The sequence below is a fragment of the Herpailurus yagouaroundi genome, unplaced genomic scaffold (genome assembly GCF_014898765.1).
Source record: "Herpailurus yagouaroundi ecotype Mexico unplaced genomic scaffold, PumYag 100, whole genome shotgun sequence".
Taxonomy (NCBI): Eukaryota; Metazoa; Chordata; class Mammalia; order Carnivora; family Felidae; genus Herpailurus; species Herpailurus yagouaroundi.
In genome coordinates, this window is record NW_024412391.1 from 86,536,296 (window position 1) to 86,563,808 (window position 27,513).

The 27,513-nt window shown below is 42.7% G+C and overlaps 1 protein-coding gene and 1 pseudogene across 1 annotated transcript in view; one reads left to right on the forward strand and one right to left on the reverse strand.

Annotated features, from left to right (window-relative positions):
* The window catches only part of POU6F2 (POU class 6 homeobox 2), a 470,270-nt gene that overhangs the window by 343,248 nt on the left and 99,509 nt on the right, over positions 1-27,513 (forward strand). Inside the window, exon 6 of the mRNA XM_040471600.1 lies at positions 7-106. Within this exon, the coding sequence (XP_040327534.1) occupies positions 7-106 (100 nt within the window). The remainder of the gene's footprint in view (positions 1-6; positions 107-27,513) is intronic.
* LOC121028954 (40S ribosomal protein S8-like) lies at positions 14,846-15,520 on the reverse strand (annotated as a pseudogene).

The window sequence follows — 27,513 nt, forward strand, 5'->3', positions numbered from 1 at the left end:
GAACCAACCGTCTCCGACTCAGCAGAGCGCGAGCCCCCCTCAGAAAGCCAGCCAGTCTCCGGGACATGGCCTTCCGTCGCCGCTCACGCCACCCAATCCTCTGCAGGTATGCTCCCCGCCCCGCCCCGTGAGCTCTGGGGGACCTGTCCTCGGGGTCGCGCCGTCCCCCCGCCGCCCCCCACCCCCCAGGCCGAGGGCCGGTCAGACTTAGCACCCAGGTCTGCAGCACCTAATTCGAATTGATCTCCTAGACGTAGGGAAGAGGAAGCAAATAGCAGGCGGCTGGGGATGCATGTAAAGGAAACAAATAGAAGCCCATTGATGTTGCCCTCCAATGGATAAATGTGTTCTGTTTCCTCCTGTGAGAGGCCGGCACTGTAAGTGCACTTGTAGCCTGTAATAATTCCATTTTATGATACTTTCTGAAGGCAGCAAAGATAGCATCCAATTAAAATTATTACCAGCACAGTTTTGTAGCCCCGTGGAGAACTGCATCTCCTGTCCATGAGGCATGGTGGTTATTTCTCTATATTATGAATACAACAGTGTCTTACCTTAAGTACTTTGTGCTCTTTTGTTTCTATTTTTCTAAAGACTCTCTGGGGTTAGGAGGGTAAAGAAATTCAGCCCCTGGTCTGTGTCCCAGATTCCAACCATTCCAACCACGGACTAACAATTTCTCTAAAATTATGCAAACAGCCTCAACAAATCTGCATCTTTATAAAATAATAAAGCTTCTATACATTGACTTTTTTACCTTGAGGCCCAGGGCATCAAAAATAGATATTCAGGCTAACTACCAGAGCTTATCCTTAATCGACCATCATTCAGGAATACAGAACTTTAAAGTTCAGAAAGCCATTCTTAACTTAGATGCCTCTAAAATAAATTAGCTTCAGAATATAATGACTGTGGTGTCAACACCTCAGATCCAGAAATGAATAGCCCAGGTTTTGACTTACACAGTGATGTTTTCCCCAGTGAGATGACAGATGATTTAGTGCATTGGTGATACAGTGACAAAGTCCAACAAAGTGAGCAGCCCATACACTCATTTCAAATGCCAACTCAACCCCCTCCTTGATTCTGGGGCAGGCGGCCCTCCCTACCTGAGGACAACAATAGCCATGAGTCCCCAGGTCCTCAACAGCAAAGTATGCAAAGCCACACTAGCTTGACACACAGAGAGACCAGTGGATTTAGAGTTAGCATTTGAGAACTGATTTTGTTTGTTGTCCCCTAACTTTGTTGCTATGAACTTGAATTCTCAATGGTGGCCCCAAGTTTTCCTGGAAATGAAACCATTTGGGTAAGATGAGTAATTGTGTTTTCCCCGGCACTTGGGTCGTTGTTGCTTGGAAGGTGAACATTCTTTTGAGTCGGGTTTGAATGTGTATTTTTTTTTTTTAATCTTACAAGTGCGAGACAACATAATGCCTTTGACCTGGGACTGCCATGAACGCAGGCTATAAAAATCTAAAGTGTGCACTTGGCACCTACGGAGAAAATAGGTACAATCAAACTTACAAGATGCATGATTGCAGCCATCCTAATGTTTTTAGCATTTGGAATTCAACTCTATTATTCCAGAGAATGAGTTTAATGCTTTTTAGGAGCAGTTAAATTAGATGGACCTACACACCATATGATTAAACACTTCCTCTATGTGAGGCACCCAAATAGGAGAAATTACCAACGAAAAGAACTTGTGCGGCTCTGAGGGATGAAGTTACTTAGCTCAGTCCCCAGTTGTTGTATCCAGTCCAGTGTTCCTTACAGTGGAGCGACACTTTGAGCTCTGTGGACATCAGTCTTTTCTGAACAGTGTCAATATCTTATAAATCTCTATTGGCCACTGAAAGTCAGATGTAGACAATCCATTTGAATGGCTGTTGATAGGACTTGTGGATGAGGTGACCGATCAGCCTCATGGAAATAAATTCCAACAGGAGAACTTCCAGAAGTCATTCAATGGTTTCCTATGAAAATCCAGGGGACCTGTTGCGTTTTGTGTTGTTTTTGCAAGAAATGAGGGCTGAGAGTCACATTTCTTTCTTTACAGCCTTGAGAGAATATTCTTTTTTGCTATTAGGGTTTAAAAACATTTTTTTTAATGTGTATTTATTTTTGAGAGAGATGGAGACAGAATGCGTGTGGGTTAGGGACAGAGCAAGAGGGAGACACAGAATCCGAAGCAGGCTCCAGGCTCCAAGCTGTCAGCACAGAGCCCGACACGGGGCTCAAACTCACCAGCTGTGAGATCATGACCTAAGCCGAAGTCAGAGGCTCAACCAACTGAGCCACCCAGGCGCCCCTTTCCTATCGGGGTTTTAACTCATAAACTTAACAAATACATTGGTAAGGTAATACTCTTAACTTCTGTGGATCTAATGCATGACCACTGAAGGAATGATATAGTAAAACATTTTAAAATATTGCCGAGTAGATAGAGAACTAATTTTTAAGAAGAAAAAGGTTTTTTTTTTCCCCTTTACTATAGGCATGTGTAAAGAAAATGAAGAATTCCATGGTTTTGAAATACTGTTTTCTTTCTACACTAACTGAGGGGTTTTTGAGTTTGTGGAACATGAAATGTTTGAACTTTTTAAAAAGAAAACTTTAAGAGGACCTGCAAAGATATTTAACTCTCAAAGGTAATGATCTTTATGCACCAGAGTAAAGTGTTTTTGTCTGAAGATGATTAAAAGAACAAAGATCAACTAAAATCAGATATGACATTTTAAATTCTATTTTACAATTCTTTGTTTTATGTGGGCTTTGTCCTTTTACATTGTTCAAACTCTGCTTGCGAGAGAGCAGTTTAGAACTAGGCAACTTAGGTTGTCAGGGAAAACCAGGAATTCAGAAGGTTTAAAAAACAACTTTGAAGAATAATAATTATTTCTACAAGTGTACAGAGGCTGTCACATCTTCAGAAAAATATAATAAATGTAAGTGGCTTGTGTCAGTCTAGTTGGGTGAGGTCATTTCTCGAGATGAAAATTAAAAAAAAAAAAAAAGCGAAGAGAGCTGGCAGGCTGTATCACTCTAGACTGAAACTCTCCAAATAGTTCTGGTCGAGTTTTGCTCTACTATTGCAATATGAGTTTTCCACCCTTTTACTCGATTCCATGAAATTGACTGCATTTACAAAACCAGTCTGTTGTTGCTTCAAGACAGATAGGAGTCTAGAGTATTATCACTTCAGAGTACTAATTTTTGGTTGCTCAGGGTTATAGGGGAGCCGGGTGTCTAGCGTGGGCACCAGAGCTGGCCCCTGGAGGGCTGTCTTTGGAATCTCCATGGGCACTCAAGAGCTACCCACCCACAAATTCATTCTCAGGAAGGATGAGGAGAGAATTTATACTTCTCAGGATAAATAAGAAAAGCAGACTTGGGTTTACAAAACACACCTATGAGTTGAATTTAATCCTTAGGTTCCAGGATAAATATCAATCCATACTTCTTACCTTTGCCCTAACCCATTGGCCCCAGGCTGTGCCAGAAGCTGAAACTAGACATACAGAATGGGTTGGGCAGGAGCAGATCAGAAACATAAATGGAAGCAACTTTGGGGAGGAAAATATAGGGTCTCATCATTCCTAGGTAGAAAAAACAATGTACGGTTTTAATTTCAACATATAATTTTGATCTGGATAAAGACCCTGTAAGCATAAGAATGGTGAATACCTCCTTTCTGTGACCTTGGAGATGGCTTTTCTGGAGACCGTTCCTTGGGAGTCTGTATTTGCACTAGGGAAATTCTAAACGTTGTGTAAAAGCCCTGATGCGCGCATGCCCTTTCGTCAGTGATCTGGAGATAAGCTGGATGTGGTTGGAGCCTCGTCACAGTGCCATGGGAATAGGGGGGCTCCAGGGTTTGAGGTCTTACTCTCGTTCTGACCCTCCTCCAACTAGCTGACAACTTTGGACAAGTCACATTAGCTCTTTGGACTTTGTTTCCTTGTCTGTTAAATGTGTGGTCTATATAATTTTTAAGATCCTTTTCAGGCCTGGGAGTCTATGGAAATGTTGGTAGGCCTGTAGAATAGTATTGGCTATTGAAAACTCGGTGGTCCTGAAGATTCTGTGAGTATTCTTCAAGGTCAGGTTAATTTCTTCCCACTCAGCTGGGTGGCAGAGTGGAAAGAAAGTGGGGACACACATAAGTGGGATAATGATAGCAGAAGCAGATTTTATCTTAGCCAGAGAGTCCAAATTAAAGTCAAGTTTTTATCCTCAGAGAGTCACCGCTGTAAACGGTGGTCCCAGATTGCTTTTCCACACCTATGCATTAGAGGAGCTTACGAAACCAAATGCTGCATTTAACCTTGGCCTTCTGCATGTCGTCTTGCATGGCAGGAGGCAGGATAATCTTTTCCCTTTCTTGTTGTATTGCACATTTTAATAAATAACAGAGGGAGAGAGAAATCCATGGAAGCAGTTAGGGGAGGGAAAGTTATCTATGCTTGTTGAGGAATGAGGGGCATGGTCACCTCCTCAGAGGTGAAGTTGCTCGAGAGATAGTATAAAATTGCTCTCGACCACATGCATTTGCTAAGGGAAAGGTCTTGTTACCACTCAGGCACCCAGGAGTAAAACTGCATCCATTCCACCTCTGCTATGCAGTAGATACAGCCTTCTGATCTTCTCATGTGGGACGTTTTCCCACAAAACTTTCAACACTAAGTTCCAAAGTGTGTGAGTGATAGAGGGTGGTATATTATCACCAAAGAGCCCAACCCCTTGAGAAGCCGTTAGAGGCACATGACTTTCATCCTTTGAAAGCAAATTGATCTCCAATGGCTTCTTCCTATAGAAAGGCTCAATGTAACACTGCATGTTAACTAACTGGAATTAAAATAAAAACTTTAAAAAAGAAAGGAAGAAAGGAAGGAAGAGAAAGAAAGAAAGAAAAAAGAAAAAAAGAAAAGAAGGAAGGAAGGAAGAAAAAGGAAGGAAGGAAGGAAGAAAAAGGAAGGAAGGAAGGAAGAAGAAAGAAAGAAAGAAAAGAAAGAAAGAAAGAAAGAAAGAAAGAAAGGGAGGGAGGGAGGGAGGGAGGGAGGGAGAGGGGCTCAGCGCCCTGGGCCAACCTCCTTTCTCTCCAGCAGTTAGTCTTCATTTAACCTGGAATGAGTTAAAACTTTGTGAGTCTAAGTTTTTTCATCTATAAAGCGAGGGGGTAAAATTAGACACTCTCTCGAGCTCCTTCTTCTATTCTATTTGCAGTTTTATATCACAAACCTCTGAAACTGGGTTGGGTGACCCATGCTGGTGCAGGAGACAAAAACAATCTTTGTCCTCTCTGCTCATCCCAGGTTCTCAGGCTGGGCCCATAAACTAGACTCACAAACGACAGACTCACAGGAGAAAACCAAACAGGAGCTTATTAGCATGGGCGTCACCCTTGGGAGCACTCAGTGATGCGCAACTCAAAGGGAGTGGTTAGAACTAGGGTTTACATAGCGGTGGGTAGCGTTTTCACAAAAGAACAACACATTCGTAGAGAAGGGACAAGACAAAGGAGAAGGACATGGAAGTTCCAGGGATGGCAAGTTGTGAGAAAGCAAATATGTGAGGAATTGCCCAGCGGTATGGGCTGGTTTCAGCAAGATCTGTTATACAGATTCCTCGATTGCTGAAAAGGCTCTCCGGTTGTTCCCAGTCATCAACTGCCATCCTTCCTGGTAGAGAGGGAGGGGCGGGGCACGTCTTTACACATTTATGCCCTGCTTTTGGCAAATAGGGAATGTCAGAGAGCTTTTCTTATATCTACCTGTTTTTAGTTGCCTTCGGCTTGAAATAATCCTCATGCCGAAGTGACACGTTTGGGGGTGGCATATTCTGCTACCCTTTGCAGGCACATTCACCTCATAATCCCTTTGTGGCCTTGGTGATTCTAAAAGAACTCAGACATCTTCGCGCCTACACGAGGCTGAATCACTGTAGAATTCTCCTAACCTGGACCAAGACTAGGGTGAGGCAAGGGAGGCACTCAGATGCAAGATTCAAGCTGCCCCCCAAAAGGCAATTGTCAAGATAGGTAATATTTTAGTGCAGTGTTTCAAAAAATCAAAACAAATGCCCAAATCCAAGATGAACTGAACATCAATTTTTTAGATACAGGATCAGTAACAGTCTCGAGTCGTATTGGAGTCTGAGGCAAGAGGAAAAAAGTCAGTAATGCTGATTTTGTGGATCATGAATTTTTCACATTCGTTTTGATTCTTTTAAAATATCACATTAGGGGCGCCTGGGTGGCTCAGTCAGTTAAGCATCCAACCTCAACCTCAGCTCGGGTCATGATCTCGCAGTTCATGAGTTCAAGCCCTGTGTCAGGCTCTGTGCTGCCACTCCAAGCCTGGAGCCTGATTCAGATTCGGTGTTGGCTTCCCTCTCTGCCCCTCCCCCACTCACACTGTGTCCCTGTCTCTCTCTCAAAAATAAACAAGTCAAAAAAAAATAAGTTAAAAAAATTCTTAATATCACGTTATTCATCTTGATTACTGTGTTTTGAAGCAAATCCTTAAATGTTGTGCCTGAGCTGCGTGTCTCACATCCCTCAACTTTAACCCTCATCGTTTGGGTTGAGCTGGCAGATATTTTCCAAGGCTGGTGGCATTCTGTCCGCTGTAAATTCCATTCAGGTCTTGGATGCCGTTTTCTAGTTGAACTTGAAAATGGCATCAAATTTTGCACAATCCAAAAGCAAGCGTGTGTTTTACAGTAGATTGGGGCTTACCAAACTGCGTATGCATGGATCTAATAAACCGATCATTGTGATTGAATTGAAAAGTGTTGACAGTCAATAATTGGTTTGGCTGACATTTTTCACCCAACTGATTTATGGTTTTATGAAATCCAGTAAGTTTGGTAAAAATGGTGGAAATATCACGGTGTAGGCAGCATCCTCCTAGAGCAACTCAGGCTGTGAGGACCTTTCAAAAATGGGAAGAGTCCACACAGTTGTGCATAAGACTTCCTCTCAGGCTAAAGAACCGAAAGAAAATTAATTATTATGGAGGACAAAACCCATCTAAACCCAGAGAATTATCATGGAGATTAAATACAACATACTGACGGAAAGGCTTTGTGTGTTATAAGTATGTTAAGCAGCTGTTGATTATACCGCAGATATGAAACAGTACGAATTTATTTCTGTGTATCCCATTGTCTGGTAAATTGAGGTTTCCATGCATCATTCATCCATTCAGCAAGAGTTTGGGTGGGAAATGGGAGTCCCTTTACCCCACCGTACTCAGCACTGAATAAAATAAACAAAACATACTTATCCACATTCTCTGCAAGGGACAATTTTTCCCTTTATGAAAGAAAGAAAATCTCCTTAAAAAAAAAAAAAAAAACCTCAGTTCAAAATTACTGACATTTCAAAGAATTTATTACAAGCATTCGAGATCCGGGAGGAACAACAAAGTTTATATTGCTTTGAGAGTGGCAGGGGGAAAATTAGTTTACCAAGAATATACTTATATACTGCGGTGCTTCTTTGTCATTGTCTAGATTTACAATTTCTGTTACTGCTGGGTAGATTAGTCAAATCATGTAGAAAAGGGCTTAACAAAGCAGGCAGCGTGTTCACCCCACTGACTATGGAAGCTCACGTCAAGTAGCGACAGATAGGAAGGGTGCCAGACTCGAAGGGGGGTGGAGAGATTATTGCTGCATTTGAACGTGGCAAGCCGTAACTCCCCCCAAGGAAAGCAGCGCCTCTCCGATCATGACAGTGGGTGGATCTGAGGCTTGTCTGCCCTGCACTCAGCAGTGAGACTGGAGCCACACACAAGGTCCAGTCGCATCACCTTCTGTCGGATGTGGCTCATAAGCGAATCTCAAAGTCTAGTTCAGAATAGTTCTGAAAGAATTTTGCCTCCATGTGCATAGATGCAGGCTTCAGTGGCAATTTGAGACGTGCCGAATGTGCCGGCTGGCACTTCGCTCTGAATGAGCAAAATAACAGCTGGTATTTGTGTGAATGCAGTATTCTTGGGCTTGCATGATCAAGCGTTATTCCTCATATTTTAGCCCCAATTCATCTCCCACAGGTTTGGGATACATTTTCCACGGGCTTTTAAATTGACTTCCACAGGATAGACCTGCAAGTGAACGTTCTCCGGGTTGTAAAGAAAGCACTTCTGTCATTATCTGCAAACATTTATCAAGCACCTGTGGTGTGCATGGTAGCCCCAGGAAAGGTCTGCAGAGCAATGTGGGGCCATAGAGAGAGCATGGTCTTTAGAAGCAAACAGACTTGAACTTGAATGAATGCTGGCTCTGCTGAGCACTTGGGTGAGGTCAGCCCATCGATTTCCTCATTGGCTGGAGGGATGATATGGGGACTAAATGTGATGGTTTCCATGAGAGGATCTAATTCACTTCCTGACAGTTAGCTGGCACTAAAAAATACCAGAATCCTGCCTGCCTTTCTTCCTTTTTTGACTACAGACATTATCATCCAAGGGAAACAGGAGACCCAACAGACCCACTCAAAGTTGAACAGAAAGCAAATAGTCACGGGAATATAAAAGTGCACATGTACACAATAACATTGCACACTGCACTCTACGGAAAAAGCCATAGAAGCTAGAATGAAGCTCATAATTACACACAAGTTTTGCAGAGTTGAGTCAGAGAGGTGAGGGGGATTTCTGAGGAGGGGGACACAGCAGAGGGAAGTGGGGACACCTGCAGCAAGGGCAAGCCTGCATGCAGGGGAGCAGGAAGAAAGAGAACTGTAGCAAAGTGCTTGTGTAATCTTAAAGAATTCTCACTTCAACCCGCAGAACCTCAGATTCTCCATCAATGTTATTAAGAACCAAAACTTTTTTTTTTTCCTTCTAAATTCCCGAAGTTGTGGGTTTCAGTGTGTGGGTGAACAGGAAGAATCTTGGTGATCCTGGTTCTGCCACTAACTGGCTGCGTGACCTTGCACAATCACCTAATCTCTGGGACTCAGTTGTGTCACTTACTATATGAAAAATTTGTATTAGATGATCTTAAAGTCTTTTCCGGCTCCACATTCTATTTATGAAATAATACAAATAAGGTGGTTTAGATTACACAGAAAGAAAGAGCTATGTATGTACAATAACATAACCCACAACACATACACAACACTCAAGAAAGACTCCTGATAGTATGTGACCAATATATGCAGTATGTTTGGAAATTTAAAAGTGCATTTTAGAGACATGATTTCATGCTTTGGTCTCATGGAATGACCATTATCATTTATCGACTGTATCCGTGTATCTTATACTCTCTGAGTACTTCAGCCTCTCATTTCCTCCTCACAATAGCCCAGAAGAGGCAAAAATTATCTTCGTTCAAATGCAGGGCAAAGAGACTGTCAGAAAGCTGAAGGAACTTCCTCACCATTACTGTCAGACTTCAGAGCATTCTCCGTTTATATTGTTCTGCCTCTGCAATGTTCGTTTGGGTCGTTGGTGAGCTATATATTCTCATTTCCTTATTTGACTGCCAGCATTTTTGAAGGCAACATTTCCCAAAGTGCCTTTCATAAAACACCAGGCCAAAGAAATTGCATTGAAAATAGATTTCATGGTAGGTCAGATAGATAGATAGATAGATAGATAGGGACCATACCGTATGCCAGTCCTAAATACTTCTCAATGAATAGCAGGACACTGAAAGTTAAAATACATCCCACAGTAGAGATGTCTAGTCAACATTATGTAACCAAGAAATTCTCAAACTTACGTAACCACTGAACCTTTTTTTTTTCACATAACACAAATTAATATCCCATGGAAAATCCCTCAGCAACCATTGCTCTATGGCTCCCTTCTCTAACTTAATACAGCGTCCGCACAACTAAATTAACTTTGCATTTCCTTATGCAAGGAACATCTTGCAAAAATCCACAGACCAAATCCCATGGACTGGACGGTAGAGAAAAGAAATTACAGAAAAATGGGGAAAGAGGGGAGAAAACACTCAAAAGCAAAGCAAGAGCAGGGAAAGCTGAAAGCAAGGATGGTCCTTACAGTTGGCAATGAGAAAAACCACCTGGGTCAAAAAATGAAGGGAAGGTCTGGCTGGCTTGCCCCTCATGGTGGCTGAGGTCTTGGGGGGCTTCTCCTTTAGCTGGGCCTCCCCTCTTCGTCTTCTTCACTGCCCATTCTTTCTCCTGTTCACACATCACTGCACCTGGAACTGTGCCTCCCCGTACCAGGGCACAGAGAAGTGACAGGGTACCACTGGCCCCCATGGCCCCAGGCAACACCACGGAATCAACAGGACAGAGAGGGCATGCACCCTCCTCACCACACTCCCGCCCTCCTGGCTCTTGACTGAGAAGTTTCCAGTGGTCAATACCCTGACGACTTCCTTCTCAGCCTCTGCATTTTAAGAGTGGTTGGAATCCAAACAGGTGAAGCCAGTCTGAAATCTGTATGGCAAGCCGGGTGTAAGGCCTCTAGAGCACCAGATTCCGAAACTCTCTGTCTGTGGGACATTCTGTCAGTAGTAATGCTCCCATCCTGGCTCACTCTCTCTCTTTCTTTCTTTCTTTCTTTCTTTCTTTCTTTCTTTCTTTCTTTCTTTCTTTCTTCTTTTCAAGTTGTTATTTGTTTGTTTGTTTATTTTAATGTTTATTATTTATTTTTGAGAGACAGAGAGACACAGAGCAGGAGTGGGGGAGGATTAGAAAGACATAGAATCCAAAGCTGTCAGCACAGAGCCTGACACGGGGCTCGAACTCATGAACCATAAGATCATGACCTGAGCGGAAGTCAGATGCTTTAACCAACTGAGCCACCCAGGCGCCCCTCCATTTTTTTTTTTTAAATTCTAGCTAGTTGACATACAGTGCAATATTGGTTTCAAGAGTAGAATTCAGTGATTCATCACTTACATACAACACCCAGTGCTCATCATGACAAATGCCCTCCTTAACACCCATCACCCATCTAGCCCATCCCCCACCCACCTCCCTCCATCAACCCTCAGTTTGTTCTCTATCTTTAAGAATCTCTTATGGTTTGTTTCCCCCGGCTCTTTTCTCATTTCCTATTTTAAAGAGAGAGAGAGTGAGCATACCTCAGAGGCACTGGTGTTTTCTTTCTCCTTCATCCTCCACTGTCGAGAACCAAATTGGGTATTCTGGCTTCAGTACAGAGACAAGACAGAGAAAGGCGCCATGTTGAGAATGGCAGTTCCAGAGGATTTTCTTTCGTGTGTAAGAGGAATCCACATGGCAAAGCTTCAGGTGCTCTTTGGAGTGGCTGTCCACTGAAAGGACAATTCCGAGTCCTTGGCCACTCAGTGGGGATGCCTGTGAGGCCACGGATGAACCCCACAGTGGTGGGGGAGTGCCCTGCAGGTAGATGCTGACAGTTCTCTTCTAGGAACTAGCAGCTGTCATTTGAAGGCCCAGTTGGGCTCTGATCAATGCAACTTTCCAGCCCAACACATTTCGTCTGAACTGTCGTTTGACTAGGATCAGCCTGGCGCCAGCCACCACTTAGTTTTCTACACCAGAAGATACTTCACTGTCATAAAAGAGAAGTAAAGTCAGGGATCTCCTTCTTTTCTCAGCTGGGCTCCATATCCTCCCTGAGGCTGGCCGCTCTTTCCCGAGTTGAGCTCTGTGTCATTGCATTGTGAGGTTATGAATGTGGCATTTAAAGAGAACAAAGCAACACTGAAGGGTTCAGAGAGGAGAAGATTTCAGAGAAACCCTCTCATTTCCCCCAAGGAAAACTCCCCTGAGTCTGGTTGTCTTGGAAACTTGTATGTTGTAAATCAGGGGGAAAATAATCTTGTATGTCGGAGGTTCTAAAAATTAACAGTCCTTACAGTAATTACCACGTCCGGCATTCTGCACCCCATGGAAAGAATTTGACCAATCTTGAGCTAAAACCAAATGGTCCTTGGAAACAACCTGGACAAGGCAGACAGTTATTAGAGGCAGAAAGCAAAAATGGGGTATTTTCCAAGCTCCCTGAGTATAAATATCTCAGTGAATACATTTTAAGCATCTTCAAGGCACAATCTGCATACCATTTTCATTGCTACTGAACATCCTTAAGTGATAAAGTAGGTATCTTCATACCAGAAAGGCAGGCCTCCATGTAATCAAATATTTTCTGGGCCACAGAGGCCCATTATCCCACTGCCTTGTCTGACCTCCCGCCCTCTTCTTGGCTCACCCAAGCCACATCCTCTCCAAACAGCTGCGGCCGTGCCCACACTGCATTTTGTTCAGTTCTTTGCGTTTTGATCAACTCTTTGCGTTCTTTTTTTAGGAGAACATTTACAAACTCAACGGCAAGGGTTCTCACCATCAACTGCACTTTGGGATTACCTGCAGAGTTTCTTTTTAAATCCCAAGGCCGAGGTCCCACCCAAAGATTCAGATTGGACTCTAGTGGGCGGGTCACGGTTATCATCATTTTTTAAAGCTGTCCAAGTGATTCCAATGTGGAGCCAGGGTTGAGGATAACTACCTATTGTCTTGTAAATAGGCTCACAATTATTCATTTCTAAAAGAGCAAATTCCTACCTCTTATTTACACAAAACGCTTTTTACATGCAGTGTTGGTTGCAGGAGTGGTGCTAACTTTTATTCTATGATATAATAAAACTAGGTCTTCCTTTCTAAAAAGATTGAGCTGGTGTGACTTCTGTCCTACCCCTCCCCAGATTCACAGCCCACCAGGAAATGAAAACAACCATAAATGTACTTTGTTATCCACTGGAACCTCTCCCAGACTCTGAAGGTGGGTCATTAGCCAGTATTTGCAGAAAAAATCTCACACCTTGTGATTCACCTCTGACACTCAACATAGAATAGGAAAAATAAATAATCTTTTAACGCCCTCTGCAAATAAGAGTTTATGAGATGCCCAGTCTGATGCTAGATGGCGTCTTATCCAGTCTATACCTGGGCTTCTCAAGCTTATATTTGCATATGAAGCCCCCTGGGATCTTGATAAATTTACACTCCAGTTCAGGAGCTCTGGGGTAGAAAGCAGACTCCAGATTCTGCATTTCTAATGAGCTTCCAGGTATGGTCCAAAGCTCAACAAACCTTAGATGTCCCAATAGCTCACTTCATGGGTCAGAAAGTTACAGGTAAGGACCTCTAAGAGGCACGATGCAAACCAAGGTCTATCTGCCATAACACCTTGTCTACTGTGCTAAATCTGCCTCTTTTTACTCTTTTTTTCATTGTGGGATTTTCCTCTGTTTAAAGAGATCTCATTTAAATCACGGAACGATTTCTTCCTTGCAGATGAAAACGGAGGTAAATTGCACAGTTGGAAGAAAGACTCTCACTGTCCCCTGTCTGGTCTTTCTTGTAGCTCCCGATTTAAGTTTCAGTCTTATCATTGCTCAAGAACCAGAAACTCTGCAATTACGGGGAAGGATGGGGCCATACATTCTTCTCTTTATTTGGTAAATATACCAGTTTCGTGGAACTGTTTGTACCCAACGGAAACTCAAAGAGATTGAATGGTCTGTGACCACTGAGAAATCAGAGAAGTCAGGGAGTGTCATTCCAGGTTTTAGGCCCAACATCGCCTGGCTATGTGACTATGAAGATCACACCTTCCTCGTTTCCATTGTCTGTTGTACAGCCATGGAAGCACAGTTGACACTGTCTGCTTCCGTTGTGTGTGTGGGGGCGGGGGGAGTCTTCTCTTACATCATCATTTCAAGATGCTTTTTCAGGAGCAAAAGCCGAGATACACATAAAACGGTAGCAAAATCATCCTCCAAGTGTAGAGTCCATACAGAATTAGAATGTCATTCTTTTTACCTGCTGGAAGATCCTAGTGTGGTTTGTAGAAGTCCTCTACCCTCTTTATCAGAAGTGTGAGAGCTGCTACAAAATGACATTCACAGGGGCACCTGGGTGGCTCAGTTGTTTGAGCATCCAACTCTTGATTTTGGCTCAAGCCATGATCCCAGGGTCGGGGGATTGAGCCCCACATTGGGCTCCATGCTGACTGTGGAGCCTGCTTAAGATTCTCTCTCTCTCTCTGGGGCACCTGGGTGGCTCAGTCAGTTAAGTGTCCGACTTCAGCTCAGGTCATAATCTCATGGCTTGTGAGTTCGATCCCCACGTCAGGCTCTGAGCTGTGGGCACAGAGCCTGGAGCCTGTTTCCGATTCTGTGTCTCCCTCTCTCTCTGACCCTCCCCCGTTCATGCTCTGTCTCTCTCTGTCCCAAAAATAAATAAACGTTGAAAAAAAAAATTTTAAAAAAAAAAAAAAATAAATAAATAAAAAAAAAAAAAAAAAAGTGACATTTATGTTAAGCATCCTCTCTCCAGTCACATCTGCTTTCCAAAGTGGCCATTCCTGTTCGAATGGAGAATTTGCTTTGTGATAATTGGGATCGGTGCCATCATTGTGAAGCAATGTATTCTATATAAAATGCAAGAAATGTCTTCAAGAACATCCACCCCTTTAAGATTCTTGGCATGTTGTTTCATGTATCCCGTAGGTAAGTGGGTGTGTAGACCCAGTAACCCAGGCAAATCCTTAACACTCACCTAATGTCTGCCTGTAACAGATTGGACAGGCAGGTCTTTATGATCATAAGGCTTTAGGAAAAAATAATCTCATTCACATCTTCATCTTCAAAGGACAGGAGAAACCCAACAGAACTTGTACCCATATCAGTCACCAGGCTTAGAATCCATCATGGATTGACCTAAAAGAAAACAAATTGGGAAAATAAGGTCTTAACCCCCGTCAACCCAAGTCCAATATGTGGATGGATGTGTGTTTGCATTAAAGGGTTGGACTCTATGTGTATTATGTAACTTTTTTTTTTTTTTGAACAATGAACACCTTTATTCCATGACTGAAGATAGGAGGGAGGAAGATTCGTTTGCCTTTCTGGCTTTGATTTTCCTCAGAACTCTAGCTCCTTGCCCCCTAGCACGGAGCCATCTGCTCGGCCATGCTGGCCTGGTCTTGAAGCCATGCATGGGAGCAGCTTGCCCTGCTGGGACTGGACCTTCATAAGATGCTGATTTGGGCATTCTTTTTCCTATCATCATATTTCTTCTGAATTTTCTTTGATCGTTTCTTGTAAAATCTCTTCCTCCTAGGGAGTCAGCTTGGCCCCCTTCTTGCGGCCCAGGGGCAGTGCATAGTGGGACTCATCCCACCGTCGGTACCGTGTGCTGTCAATGAGCACGATCCAGCTCTTTGCCAGGGTCTTTGTGTAGACCAGTTCATTGTTGGATGCATCATAGACAACCTCAGTAATGCTTGTTTTGCATGTACAACATTCAGAGCCCCTGGAGAAGTAAGTCCCCCACACCCAGCCTCAAGCCAGGGGACTTCTTATTGCCTCCCTGAATGCAGACTGTGTGTATGCCGGTGGGGGGAAGGGGGACAATCTTATTGGTGGTCGGGGGGGGGGGGACGGCTTCCCAGCTCATACCCCTGCTTCTTGTGGCGGGGCTTTCTCTCAACCCCATCTTGTGGCACTCAGGCCAGTTGTCCTGAGAGATGCCCATCGCTTGCGCTGCCCACTGCAAAAAAGCTGTGATGTAGACTTTAAATCTTCATGGGGCGCCTGGGTGGCTCAGTCAGTTAAGAGTCCAACTTCTGCTTAGGTCATGATCTCGTGGTCCGTGAGTTCGAGCCCCGCGTCGGGCTCTGTGCTGACAGCTCAGAGCCTGGAGCCTGCTTCGGATTCTGTGTCTCCCTCTCTCTCTAACCCTCCCCCGCTCACACTCTGTCAACAACAAACGTTAAAAAAAAAAAAAATTTAATCTTCATAGTTACATGTATGTGTGCTCCATACTTGCGTGTATGTATAGTTGTGTTTATTGGTTATATATACACACAGGCACGTATTTATTTAAAAAAATTTTTTTAGAAACACCCACTCAGGGATTCTGTAAAGTGTCCACTTATAGGGTCATCCGTGTAGTTTGGACAGATCGGCAAAGTGTGAGCACAGGGGCAGAAATGACATTGTCCGGGGTTTTCCTTTCTTGCCTTTTCTGCCTGGGACGTTTCCGAGAGAATGACTAAGCAGTGCCGGAGATTATGAATTTGCTTAAGTGTGAATGGCTGATTGCCGGGTGCAGCGCCCGGCCCTCCCCGAAGGTGATTGACTGGGGCTTCAGGTCCTCACACTTGATGCCCGGATTTGACTCGGAAAGTCTGCCAAGTCTTTTACTCGGAAATTTATCTTAATTAGATCTGAAAGACCTGCCACAGTAGAATAGTCACACCGATTAAAATGAAAAACAGGAGAAATTACTGATCAAATTAATCATAATGTCGGGTTACAGCTGTAGGTCTGATGTAATTTGCCACTCCAGTGAGTTACATCGGCCCGGCCCGGGAAAGGGAGCTGGCTTTACGCTGATCCGTAACACCCGCCCGCTCCAGGCGGCCCGGCAGGAGGCTGATTCCATTCATTTTCTTGGCTTGCTCTGACCTCCCTGCTGCTACTAGAAACAAATCAGGCACCAAACAAATGGAGGGGGGTGGGGTGGGGACGGTGAGTGGGGAGGTAAACGAGAAACACTCTCTTATCCCAGTGATTGTACGACTTCAAAATGGTGAGTCGTTTACAACTTGGCTGGGCAGGCTTGGGGCTTTGTTGCTCGTTGGGGTTTTCGCTTTTGTTTTTCGTTTCCACTTAACCTCATTTTAGTTTTACTTGTGGTGACCTGACATTGATTAGATGCAGAACGGGAATCAAAAGGTCAGAGGACAAAATCTTTGGCCCTAAGCAATGAGGAAAAACCTTTAGAAAAATCTCCTTGCCAACATGGCTCTACAACCGGGGCATGGATTGAAATAATGTGAAGTGTCACAACAGAGAGGAAGAAGCCCGGGCTGTAAGAGCTGATTGTCCCCACGAGGGTACAGTCCTGGTATTCTGATCTTTAAATTAACATCCCGGGGCGCCTGGGTGGCGCAGCCGGTTAAGCGTCCGACTTCAACCAGGTCACGATCTCACGGTCTGTGAGTTCGAGCCCCGCGTCGGGCTCTGGGCTGATGGCTCAGAGCCTGGAGCCTGTTTCCGATTCTGTGTCTCCCTCTCTCTCTGCCCCTCGCCCGTTCATGCTCTGTCTCTCTGTGTCCCAAAAATAAATAAACGTTGAAAAAAAAAATTTTTTTTAAATAAATAAATAAATTAACATCCCTTTATACCCTACCTTGGGTTAGGCCGGGGTTGAGTAGGTGAGTAGGTGGAGTATACTATTTTTTTTTAAGAAAACAAGTCAGAGACTAGGTTCTTTTCAACAAATAGCCTTGACTCCGAGCTGTGATTCACTCAGTGTTCACAAAACATATCACCCTATTAGCAATACAGACAAGGCACCCTAAAGGACACCCTAGTCCAGACATTCTGTTGGCTATTCTCAGAAGTTAGAATTTAGGAGCAATGTAGGACTCCTTCCAATCAGTTCTGCTCTATCCCTAGCTGGGGGTGGGGGTGAGACTATGGGGGTTGGAGTCCTCTTAAAACAGAGGTGACTGGGAAGGTACAGAGAAAGGAAGCCTCCTTTCCATTCAGTGGCGATCAGATGACTCTGGAGCAGTAAGTTCTTCCTTTGTGAACATACGACGGGTTGTCCAAATCCCATTTAGTCATCCTGAGACCAGATGCTTATACCCTTTCATCTACAGTGTGAAAAGGCCCCCATCCTTTCTTCATCCCACCGGGAATAAATCTGGTACCTTTTGTAAATGAGGGAGATAGGCAGTCACAGAAGATAAGGTGGCCTTGGCACTCAGGAGACCATGCCTTCTGGACCTTTCTATGGCTCTTTATGAAGATTTAGGTGGGACAGTGTGCCCAGACTGGGGAAGGATGTAACAACCACGTTTTAAGTGGTTACTATATTGGCTTAGTTGTTTGTAACCAGATTTTTTAAAGGAAAATAATAATAGAGAATAGAAAATACCAGGGTATATCACACATAGTAAAGCTATTTATTTTTTCTTGAAGCTTCTGTTTAAGTTGTATATGTGTAGATATATGTATATTGTTATATATATACATATACATATACATATACATATACATATACATACATATATATACATAGAGAGAGAGAGAGAGAGATTTGTCCATGTGTTTATTTGTGTGTGTATATGTGTGTGTGTGTGGAGGGGGTAATACACAGTAAAGCCTTGGTTTGTAAGCATAATTCATTCCGGAAACATGTTTGTAGTCCAAAGCACACGTATGTCAAAGCAAATTTCAAGAACCAATGGCTCAGTTGTGATCATGTGACATTCAGCGTCATGCACTAACTCATACTGCAAGACCTCACTCATTTATCAAGTTAAAATTTGTTAGAAATCTTTGCTTGTCTTGCAGAACACTCACAATCCAAGGTTTTACTGTATATATATATATATATATATATATATATATATTCTATGTATGTATGTGTGGGCTTGAGTTGTCAAGTGTATTTCTTACTATGGGACAAGGTCGGAAGAATTTGAAGAACCTTGCCCTGGAGTATCTAGCTCTTCAGGGAGGCAGAGGTGGGGAACCTTAGACATATGGTGGGTCACAAAGCAGCTTTATCAGAGTCCCAACATACTGAATGTGATGATGAGCTCCTAAACACTGAACACTATCCCCAACAGTCAAAAAGACCTAAACAGTTATGCCATTCACCACCACCCCCCGCCCCGCCACACACACACACACACACACACACACACACACACACACACACACAATGCAGGGAAGGAACCTCAGCCTTCTACCCCCAGCCCTGTGGTTGAAAACTCACAAAGCATTCGTAGTTTAACCATCCTATTAAATGAGAAACTGAATAACATATTAAAAGCTCACAAAGCAGTCCCACCGAAAGTGAATAGATCACTGCAAAGAAAGAGTGAAAGCAGGAGAGAGAGCATGGTGGGAAGGAAGCAGGGCCTCACGCTGATTTGGGCTCTTGGAGCATTGATCAAGGGAAAAGCCTCATCCAGAGAGTTGCAGGTTGGGAGCCAGGTCCGTGGGCTCCGGTCAGAAAAATCGTGGGCTGGAGAGCTGCACATCAAGGGCTCCTGCAGTCTCTCTCTGTTGGTTGTCCCACCTGGTGTGACCCAGGCCAGAGCTAGCATCATCCTCACTGCCCTGGCCTTCCTTCCTCTCTTTTCTCCCTGTTCCAGTCCTCTCTGCAAACCCTGCCAAACTAACCTGCCTAAAATAATACTTAGTTGCATCCCCCTCACACAAAACGCCCCCTTCTTAGCTTTCTTAGTCTGAGTGCTCTGTCCTGCCCTCCACCTGGTCTCCCACTGCCTGAAGGCCCCTGCCCCGGCTCTGCTGGGGCCCTGCACACCTGCCCTCTTCACCACTGCTCTTCATACTTCCCTGCCCTTCCTACTCCCTGCACGCTTGTCCAGCCCTCATAAGCGCTCTCCTCTTGGACTCACGCATTCGGCACTTAGCACATGCCCTCTGAGTCTTTTTCTTTCTTACCCCATCTATAGACAAGTTTGTTATCTTACTTGAATTATAAGCCCCTGAAGAACAGACACTGTGTCTCACACCTCTGTACATCCCAGGACTGTCTGTAATTGTTGTAAGTGGTGATGTCTCATTTCACAGTTATTCATTTCATAAATATGTAAGTGCCTATTATCTGATGATCTTAAATTTGTCTGCAAAATTACTCGAAGATAACAATTACTACTGAAAGAAATGTTATGCATTTACTTTTATATTTAGAGCAATGCCTGGCACATAGTAAGGACTACAAAAACCTTAGATCTTGTTATGGTTATGATTTCTTTCTTTCTTTTTTTTTTTTTAGTGTATTTTTTTTTTAGTAATCTCTACACCCAACATGGGGCTCGAACTCACAACCTTGAGATCAAGAGTCGTGTGCTCTTCCAACTCAGCCATGATTTCTTTGAAATTGTTTTTTTAACACCATTGTCCTTTGCATTATCTTCTGGTGGGCTTTGGGAAATGCAGAGCTTCATTTAGGCTACTTCAAATCAGCCTCTTTCCTTTGGGAGGAGATGTACATCAGAGCAAGGACCACCGTTTTCTAATTAATCTTCTGTTTCTTTTCTCTCCCCCTCGTCCCAGCAACTCATGGTGGTTCTTGGTATTTGGAGTATAATAGAGAGAGGAGCAGGCGTTCTTAATATTTTATAGATCTGATTGATTTGTGAGTTAAATCGTATTTTCCAAAGCATGAAATATCATAAAGCAGATAGGCCCGAGGAAGATGAAAGGGACTCTCCCACCAAGAATGTAGCTCAGGCCCCCACCATTGGACACTGGAGACTCTTGCGTGACATGCTGTGCTGCTTCAACCACCCCCCCCCCCCCCGGGCGGACTCTCCCAGTAGAAAAAAGATAATCTAGTTTATTTTTTAATATATTTTAAATTTTTTATTTATTTGTTTTGAGACAGAGCATGCACCAGCAGAGGAGGGGCAGAGAGAGGGAGAGAGAGAATCTCAAGCAGGCTCTGCACTGTCAGCACAGAGCCCAACACGGGGCTCGAACTCACAAACCACAGGATCATGACCTGAGCTGAAATCAAGAGTTGGTGGCTTAACTGTCTGAGCCACCCAGGTGCCTGGGTCTAGTTTAAAAAAGTAAAAGTAATTGTTGAGGCTTTAACACATGCCGGGCACTGTGCGAGGTGTTTTTGTGTATGTTTTCCTACTTGGGCCCTGCAATCACTTATAGGAGTAAGGAAACCATGGCTCAGAGAAGCTGGTAACTCACCAAAAGCCCACAGCTTGTTAGAGGTGGAGCTGGGATGTAAGCCCAGACTGTCTGGCTCCAACCTGGGAGACCTCATGTGTTCTTTTATGTGGGACGGTCTCTGTGTATGTCTGTTGTCCAGTGTAATTACTAATAGTGCCCATTTCATTCTCAGAATGGTCTTGGTTTGGGCAATAAATCATCCAGGTCCCTTCCCCCAAGATATGCTCACTATGCTGCCTTCAACATTTATCCAAACTGCCTCTACCTGTTTTCACCTCACTAGGTGCCATTAAAGCTAAGATATTCAGACGTCTTCTTAATTTGGTGAAAAGATGGAATCAGTCATTTTTAGAAACATATTGTGTTCTTTCTACTAGGCAACTTACCTAATAATTTTTCAGAATGTGATCCTATTTGAGTCAAGAGGATCCTTGGATGCGGGCCATAGGAGACACCTTCTTTTCCAAAGTGGGATTTGGAAAAACCTAACTGGGATGGTTCTTGGATCCTGGCTGAGGTGATGGACACCATGCCAGCAGAATTATAATTTAGAACAGAGATTTACCACTGTTCCCAAAAAAGATGACGTTCAGTGAGGATACATGATGGGTAAAGATAATGCTCAACATATATTGTAAGGAGAGGACAAGAAATCACACACACACACACACACACACACACACACACACACACACACACAGAACTAATGATTTTTTAAAATCAAGGTGAATAAGAGTCAAAAGTGCAATGTCATTAAACAAGAGTGGGGGCTCCAGGAGCTCCTGGGTGGCTCAGTCATTTGAGCGTCCAACTTGGGCTCAGGTCATGATCTCTCGGTTTGTGAGTTCGAGCCCCGCATCAGGCTCTGTGCTGACAGCTCGGAGCCTGGAGCCTGCTTTGGATTCTAAGTCTCCCTCTCTATCTGCCCCTCCCCTATTTGTGTGCTCTCTCTCTCTCTCTCTCTCTCTCTCTCTCTCTCTCTCTCTCTCATAAATAAGCGTTAAAAAAAATTTTTTTTTAAAGAGTGAAGGCTCCAGAGTACTGACTGCTCCAGCCTCTCTCCTTCTAGGTGGTCCCTGAGGGTGCTTCAGGGACGTCATGATTCCCAGATTGGCCACACATCAAAATCACATGGCAAGGTTTCTGCAGCAAGTATATCGTAAGAGAAAGAGAGAGAGACAAAGGGAGAGAGATTGAGATGAAGGTCTGGGAGACTGGACATGTAGATCAAAAGACACAGCAAAGAATTTCATTATGTGGACTTTATGTAGATCACATGTCAAACAAGTGTAAAAAGGAAAAATAATGATGTTTATGAGATAATGGGAAATATGACTGTTGACAGGGTATCTGATGATATTTAGGGATTATTTTTAATATTTTTAGGTGTGATGGTGGTATGTAGTTATAGTTTTAGGAGGGTCTTTTGAAGATACATATCTTCCAAATTTTCCATATCTGGCATTTTTTTCTCAGATGATGTGGGAAGGAGGAAAATCATATTGGTGGAGGTTGTTGGCTAGGCATAGATAAAATTGACCATAAGTTGGTATTTATTGAAACTGGGTGGTAGGTCCATGGGGATTAATTATAGCATTGTGTCTTCTTTTACATGTGTTTAAATATTTCCAAAAGAAAAAAAAAAGAAGTTTGGGGTTTGTTTTTCTTTTATTTTTTAATGTTTATTTTTGAGAGGGTTGGGGAGGGACACAGAGAGGGGGACAGAGGATTCAAAGCAGGCTCTGTGCTGACAGCAGTAAGCCTGATGTGGGGTTCAAACCCACAAACCGTGAGATCATGAGCTGAGCCAAAGTCAGACTCTCAAACAACTGAGCCACCCAGGCACCCCAAAGAAAGAAGTTTTAGTCACCTGGGGATTCTTTAATAATATAGATTCCTCTCACCCAACCCAAAACTACAAAAATCAGGGGTAAAGTCAGTGATTCTGGTGATCAAGGTGGTTGAAGAACTCCATCCCTGTAGAATTGTAAACAGTTTCTTAGATCGGGATAAGTTAGCCAAGGCTCAGGACACTATACGTACCAAATATGGTTGATGGGTTGAGACACCGTATCTTAAGAAACTGAGGTTTTTCAAGTGAAAGATTGAATAAGTGAAGATGGTTGTTAATATCTGAGGAGTTGTAAAAAATAGAAAGGGAACTAGGAAACTAAAAATAGAAAAGATCTTTCCAATTCTCAAAAAGAAAAAAAAAAATGAAAGGCTTCCTCTTCAGTGAGGTAGATTGAATATGTGCATTTATCTCTACACCCCCCGCCCCAGGGGAGGGAATTCCACTAAAACGATACTGAAGGAAAATTTATTTTAATTGTATAAATCCAAAAAGGCAAAGAGAAGTGGAGAAAAGACAGCAGTGGACAAGCAATGTCAAACCAATTTTGGAAAAGCAGGTGGAGGAGTTAACGAAGCTGAGAGAGCTAAACCCAGAAGAGCACAGTGAGAAGCTAGGCAACCCTGGAGACCCCAAAACCTTGGGGGTTGCAGACACCAGCTGCACGGAAGACAGGGTTGAGGGGGCATGTTGCTGAAAACACGGACATTGGTTAATGACAGCATAATGAATGGTTAAACCCTCAGCTTCCTCCTCAATCCAAGCAGACAGGCAACTATCCCTCTAGCAGCTTTATGCGTGAGAAGCTAAACGAGAGACCCTCTAGACCTGGAGACATAAGTATGACTGTCTATGTGGCTGGGGATAGCTCCTTCCTGATGACCATGGTGTCAAGGGAAAGCCCACATCCTGAGTGATACAACCTGGCCTCATTGGGCCACTTACATCATACACAGGTGTTCAAGTATGTGGACATCTCACCACTCCCCACCTCAACCACCCTAGGTAATTGGTGGTTTCTTCTCTGGAGAAACCTGACCACTAATGGAAGAGAAAAGACTCAGTTATCAATACTGGGGATCTCCAACACCACCAGGTCTCTGCTTTATTTGTATATGTGAAAAGACAACAAAGAATGACTAAATATTTGAGAAATGTCTTTGTCTGAAATCAGAAACTAAAATGAGCCAGGGAGAGGGAAGACATTTGTTGGAAATAGAAGCAACAGAAGAAGAAGAATTTTATAAAAATTTTTGAATTAATATCTTACAGAATATCCATTGAGACCATGCATCCACAAAACACGTAACAAACAGGTACAATACACAAGGAACCCTTCAAAATAATTCAGGGACTATTTAGATAATAATTTAAAAAATTATAGCAGAAATAAAAATTCAGTAGAAGGTTTAGAAAATAAAGACAATATCTCAGAATGTAGAACAAAAGGAGAAAAAAGGAGAGAACAAATTAATAAAACAGGGAGAAAATACCAGATCCGTCCAGGAGATCTAACTTCTAACTGAGTACAAAACAAGAAAAAAAAAGAGAGAGAGAGAAAATTACTAAAGAATTAATTCCAGAAAATTTCCCAGACTTTAAGGATGTTACCTCATTGAAAGTCTCACTGAATAAATAACCTAATGAATGAGTACTAAACAAAACACCTGTAACATATCATTATGAACATTTTTCCCAGGGAAAAGTGAGGGGGAGAACAGATAAAATACAAAGAATGAAGAATCAGAATACATTGGGTTCCCATAGCAATACTTGAAGCTGAAAGACAACAGAACAAAGCCTTCAAAATTCTAAGGGAAATGGTTTTCATCTTGCATTTTATATACTGCCAAGCTATCTATCAAATACAAGAATAAACTAAAGATTCAGATACAGAGTCTCTGGAAAACTTGTCTCAAATTGATCTGTCATGCATTCTTCATCAACTTTACTGGAATAAGTGTTCCACCAAAATGAGAGTAAACCAAAGAAGAGGAAAATTAGAGGTTTACCATCAAAAGGGGCAAAAAGGAACCCCCAGGCTGACAGTTACACCGTGGGCTTAAGAAAGCAACCAGTTCACCTTGTGGCAGGAATATTGAAGACTCTAGAAAGGATGTTGCTGGAGACGAGGCAGGGGATGGGAGGGGGTGCAGTGAAGAGAGCAGAAGAGAAACCAAGAGAGTTCCTGCTATGGTTGACCTTATGGAAAATGGTGTTCAGAGAGCTTTTCCCATTATTGAAATGAGTTTGGGAAGAATTATGAATAGAAAGAAAGAACTAAGCAAACAGAAAAGCAATGGCTAACTTTGGTAAGGGCAAAAACTTCTACAAGAAAAGAAGTGTTGTCACGGAATACCAAGAGGCTCCGAGGTAAACAGTCCCAAAAAGAAATTCGGATTAAATCGGAAACTCTGTTGGCAGAACAAGGGGAGGCAGGAGGAGGGGAAATAGGGAGTGGGTGCGAGAGCATTCAATCCTCATCTTCCACATTGGAAGTCAACTGATAACACCCAAAATTGGCAAATTTAAGCTATTATGTAGAAATATGGAGGTAAATAGTAAAAGGAACTTCTAAAAGACTTTGGAGGAGTGGCTCAGTCAGTTGAGCATATGACTCATGATTTCCACTCAAGTCATAATCTCACAGTTCATGGGATCCAGCCCCATATCCACGCTTTCAGCGCAGAGCCTGCTTGGGATTCTCTCTCCCTCTCTCTCTCTGCTCCTCCCCTGCTAGTGCTTTCTCATTCTCTCTCGAAATAAATAAATAAACTTAAAAGAAAAAAAGATTTTGGCGAACACGGAGAATTTGGTTTTGGGAGTAACAAGGCCTGAGTTATAGAAGATCAGTTATATTTCAGTGTTGGACTTTCTACACTAAGACTTTGCGTGCTTATAGTTCCTTCTGCCTGGACACTTTTCCCTAAGGTATCCAGCTTGCTCCCTCACTTTATTCAGGTCTTGCTTTACATTTTACCTCATCAAGGAATCCTGCCTTCACCATCTTATATAAAATTCCACCTCTGTTCCTTCATCATCCTTTGGAGGTCTTATCACTACCTGACATGTTCTGTATGTATTTGATAATTGGCTTGTGTGTTTTCTTCTTCCAACTAGAATGGAAAGTTCATACTCACAGGGACTTTGTTCTTTTCATTGCGATAGCCCAGCCAACGTGAAGAAGTGCCCACATTAGAACTAGGACCATGGGTACAAACTATAAAACAGAGCTTCCTAGGAGATGTGTGCACAGAAGGGTGTGCTGTCAGGTAAGCCAGTGAGACATCCCTCCCAGAGAAGAGGTAGCCACTTTACTGGTTCTCTTGTAGAGACACTGGACCAGAAAAGACTGGTAGTCCTGTCCAGTTCTAAGATTCTGTGGTCAGCCCTGAGAACAGAATGAAAGAAAATGTACTTCTGCATAAAAACTGGGTATGGGAGGATTGATGCTTTTATCCCCAGCTAAACTAAACTTTGGGATGGACAATAGAGGAAATTTAAAATATCTTCTTGGCAGTGCTTTAAACACAAGCTATAAAGTTTTACTGCAGTGTGCTTGGTTTATTGCATTTGTGAGTATTATTTGTCTCTGTCCCGCAAGCCTCATACAGAACCTAGAACACGGTACATATTTAATGTGGCTAAGTGAGTGCCATGAAATTCTCAGATGAGTTTATTCCTTGAGATGACTCCCATAAGAAAATGGATGATGTTGTTTCTGGGTTTACTTTGAGAGGAGAGACAAGGAAACTAATATAAAGTAAGAAGTCACAGCATGGCAGGTAGTATATAAAGGATTTCCCATTTGGCTTTAGAAACAGAGGTACCATTTCATTGCTGTTTGGCTTTCTCATTGGCCCCAACTGTTAGGCATGGTGTGTAGAGGGAAACACCAGCTAACTCAAAAAGATACTCCTTCTGTGGATTTCTTATAGAAAAACCTTTGATTATAAAGCTTTGCATCTTGTAGGCTTTCCCACTAGAACTATAAACAGCCTTGGTATTAAAATATTTTTATATAAAACATCTGCTCTCAGCCCTAATTGGTGTAAATAGGAAAGATTGTTATATGCAGGTTTCAAGTACTTAAATTATCACATTCCTAGACCAGAGACACACAGAGGGAGAAATAGGAAAAAAAAAAAAAAAAAAGAGGAATGAAGTCTTCTTTTATCTTTTGGATTTCCAGTGCTTTCTGTAGTAGCCGATCAGGATGCTGTCAAAGGCACTGACGAGAGATTTCCCAAAGTTAATTTTTCTCATAATACAATAACCAAATTTGCTTTAACACTTGAAAAGGCCCATCCATACTAAAAAGAATCAGTTGCTTAATCCTAAAATTAAAGGTTATCGCATGCAAGAGAAAATAATTACATGCTCAAAGTATGGAAAAGAGAAAACTTTTTTTTTAATATGTAGGTATTTGTATAATTAAAGACTAATCAAGCATGAAGGGCTGCTGACTAAACCAGAAAATGAGATTGTTGGCAAGCAATATTGTAATGTAAATGCCATTTTTGTTTAACTACTAAGAAGCTGGAGAAATGATATCCTGAACAGATTAAAAGCAAACAGCATTGATAATAAATATTTATCAGATTTCAAATGCAACACAGAGGATTTTTATATTTCACGTGCAAGATTTGCCTGCAGGGAAGTTTTCAGGTACTTTTCAAGGGAGGAGTTAACATCCTTATTTAGAATTGCATTTCCAGATAGGATCTTTCTATGTTAAAGTACATATGAAATATTACCCAAGGCAAAGTGTCCCTTTTGAGATAATACTACCCTCAATGCCACTATTTACTAATTAGGATTTTGTTAATTAGTATTCGTTACTTAGTATTAGCCAAAGACTTCCTAATGAATATACTGAATGTATCCTTAGAGCTGAGTTACAAGCCACACACAGATGTTAACAAAATAGAGCATTA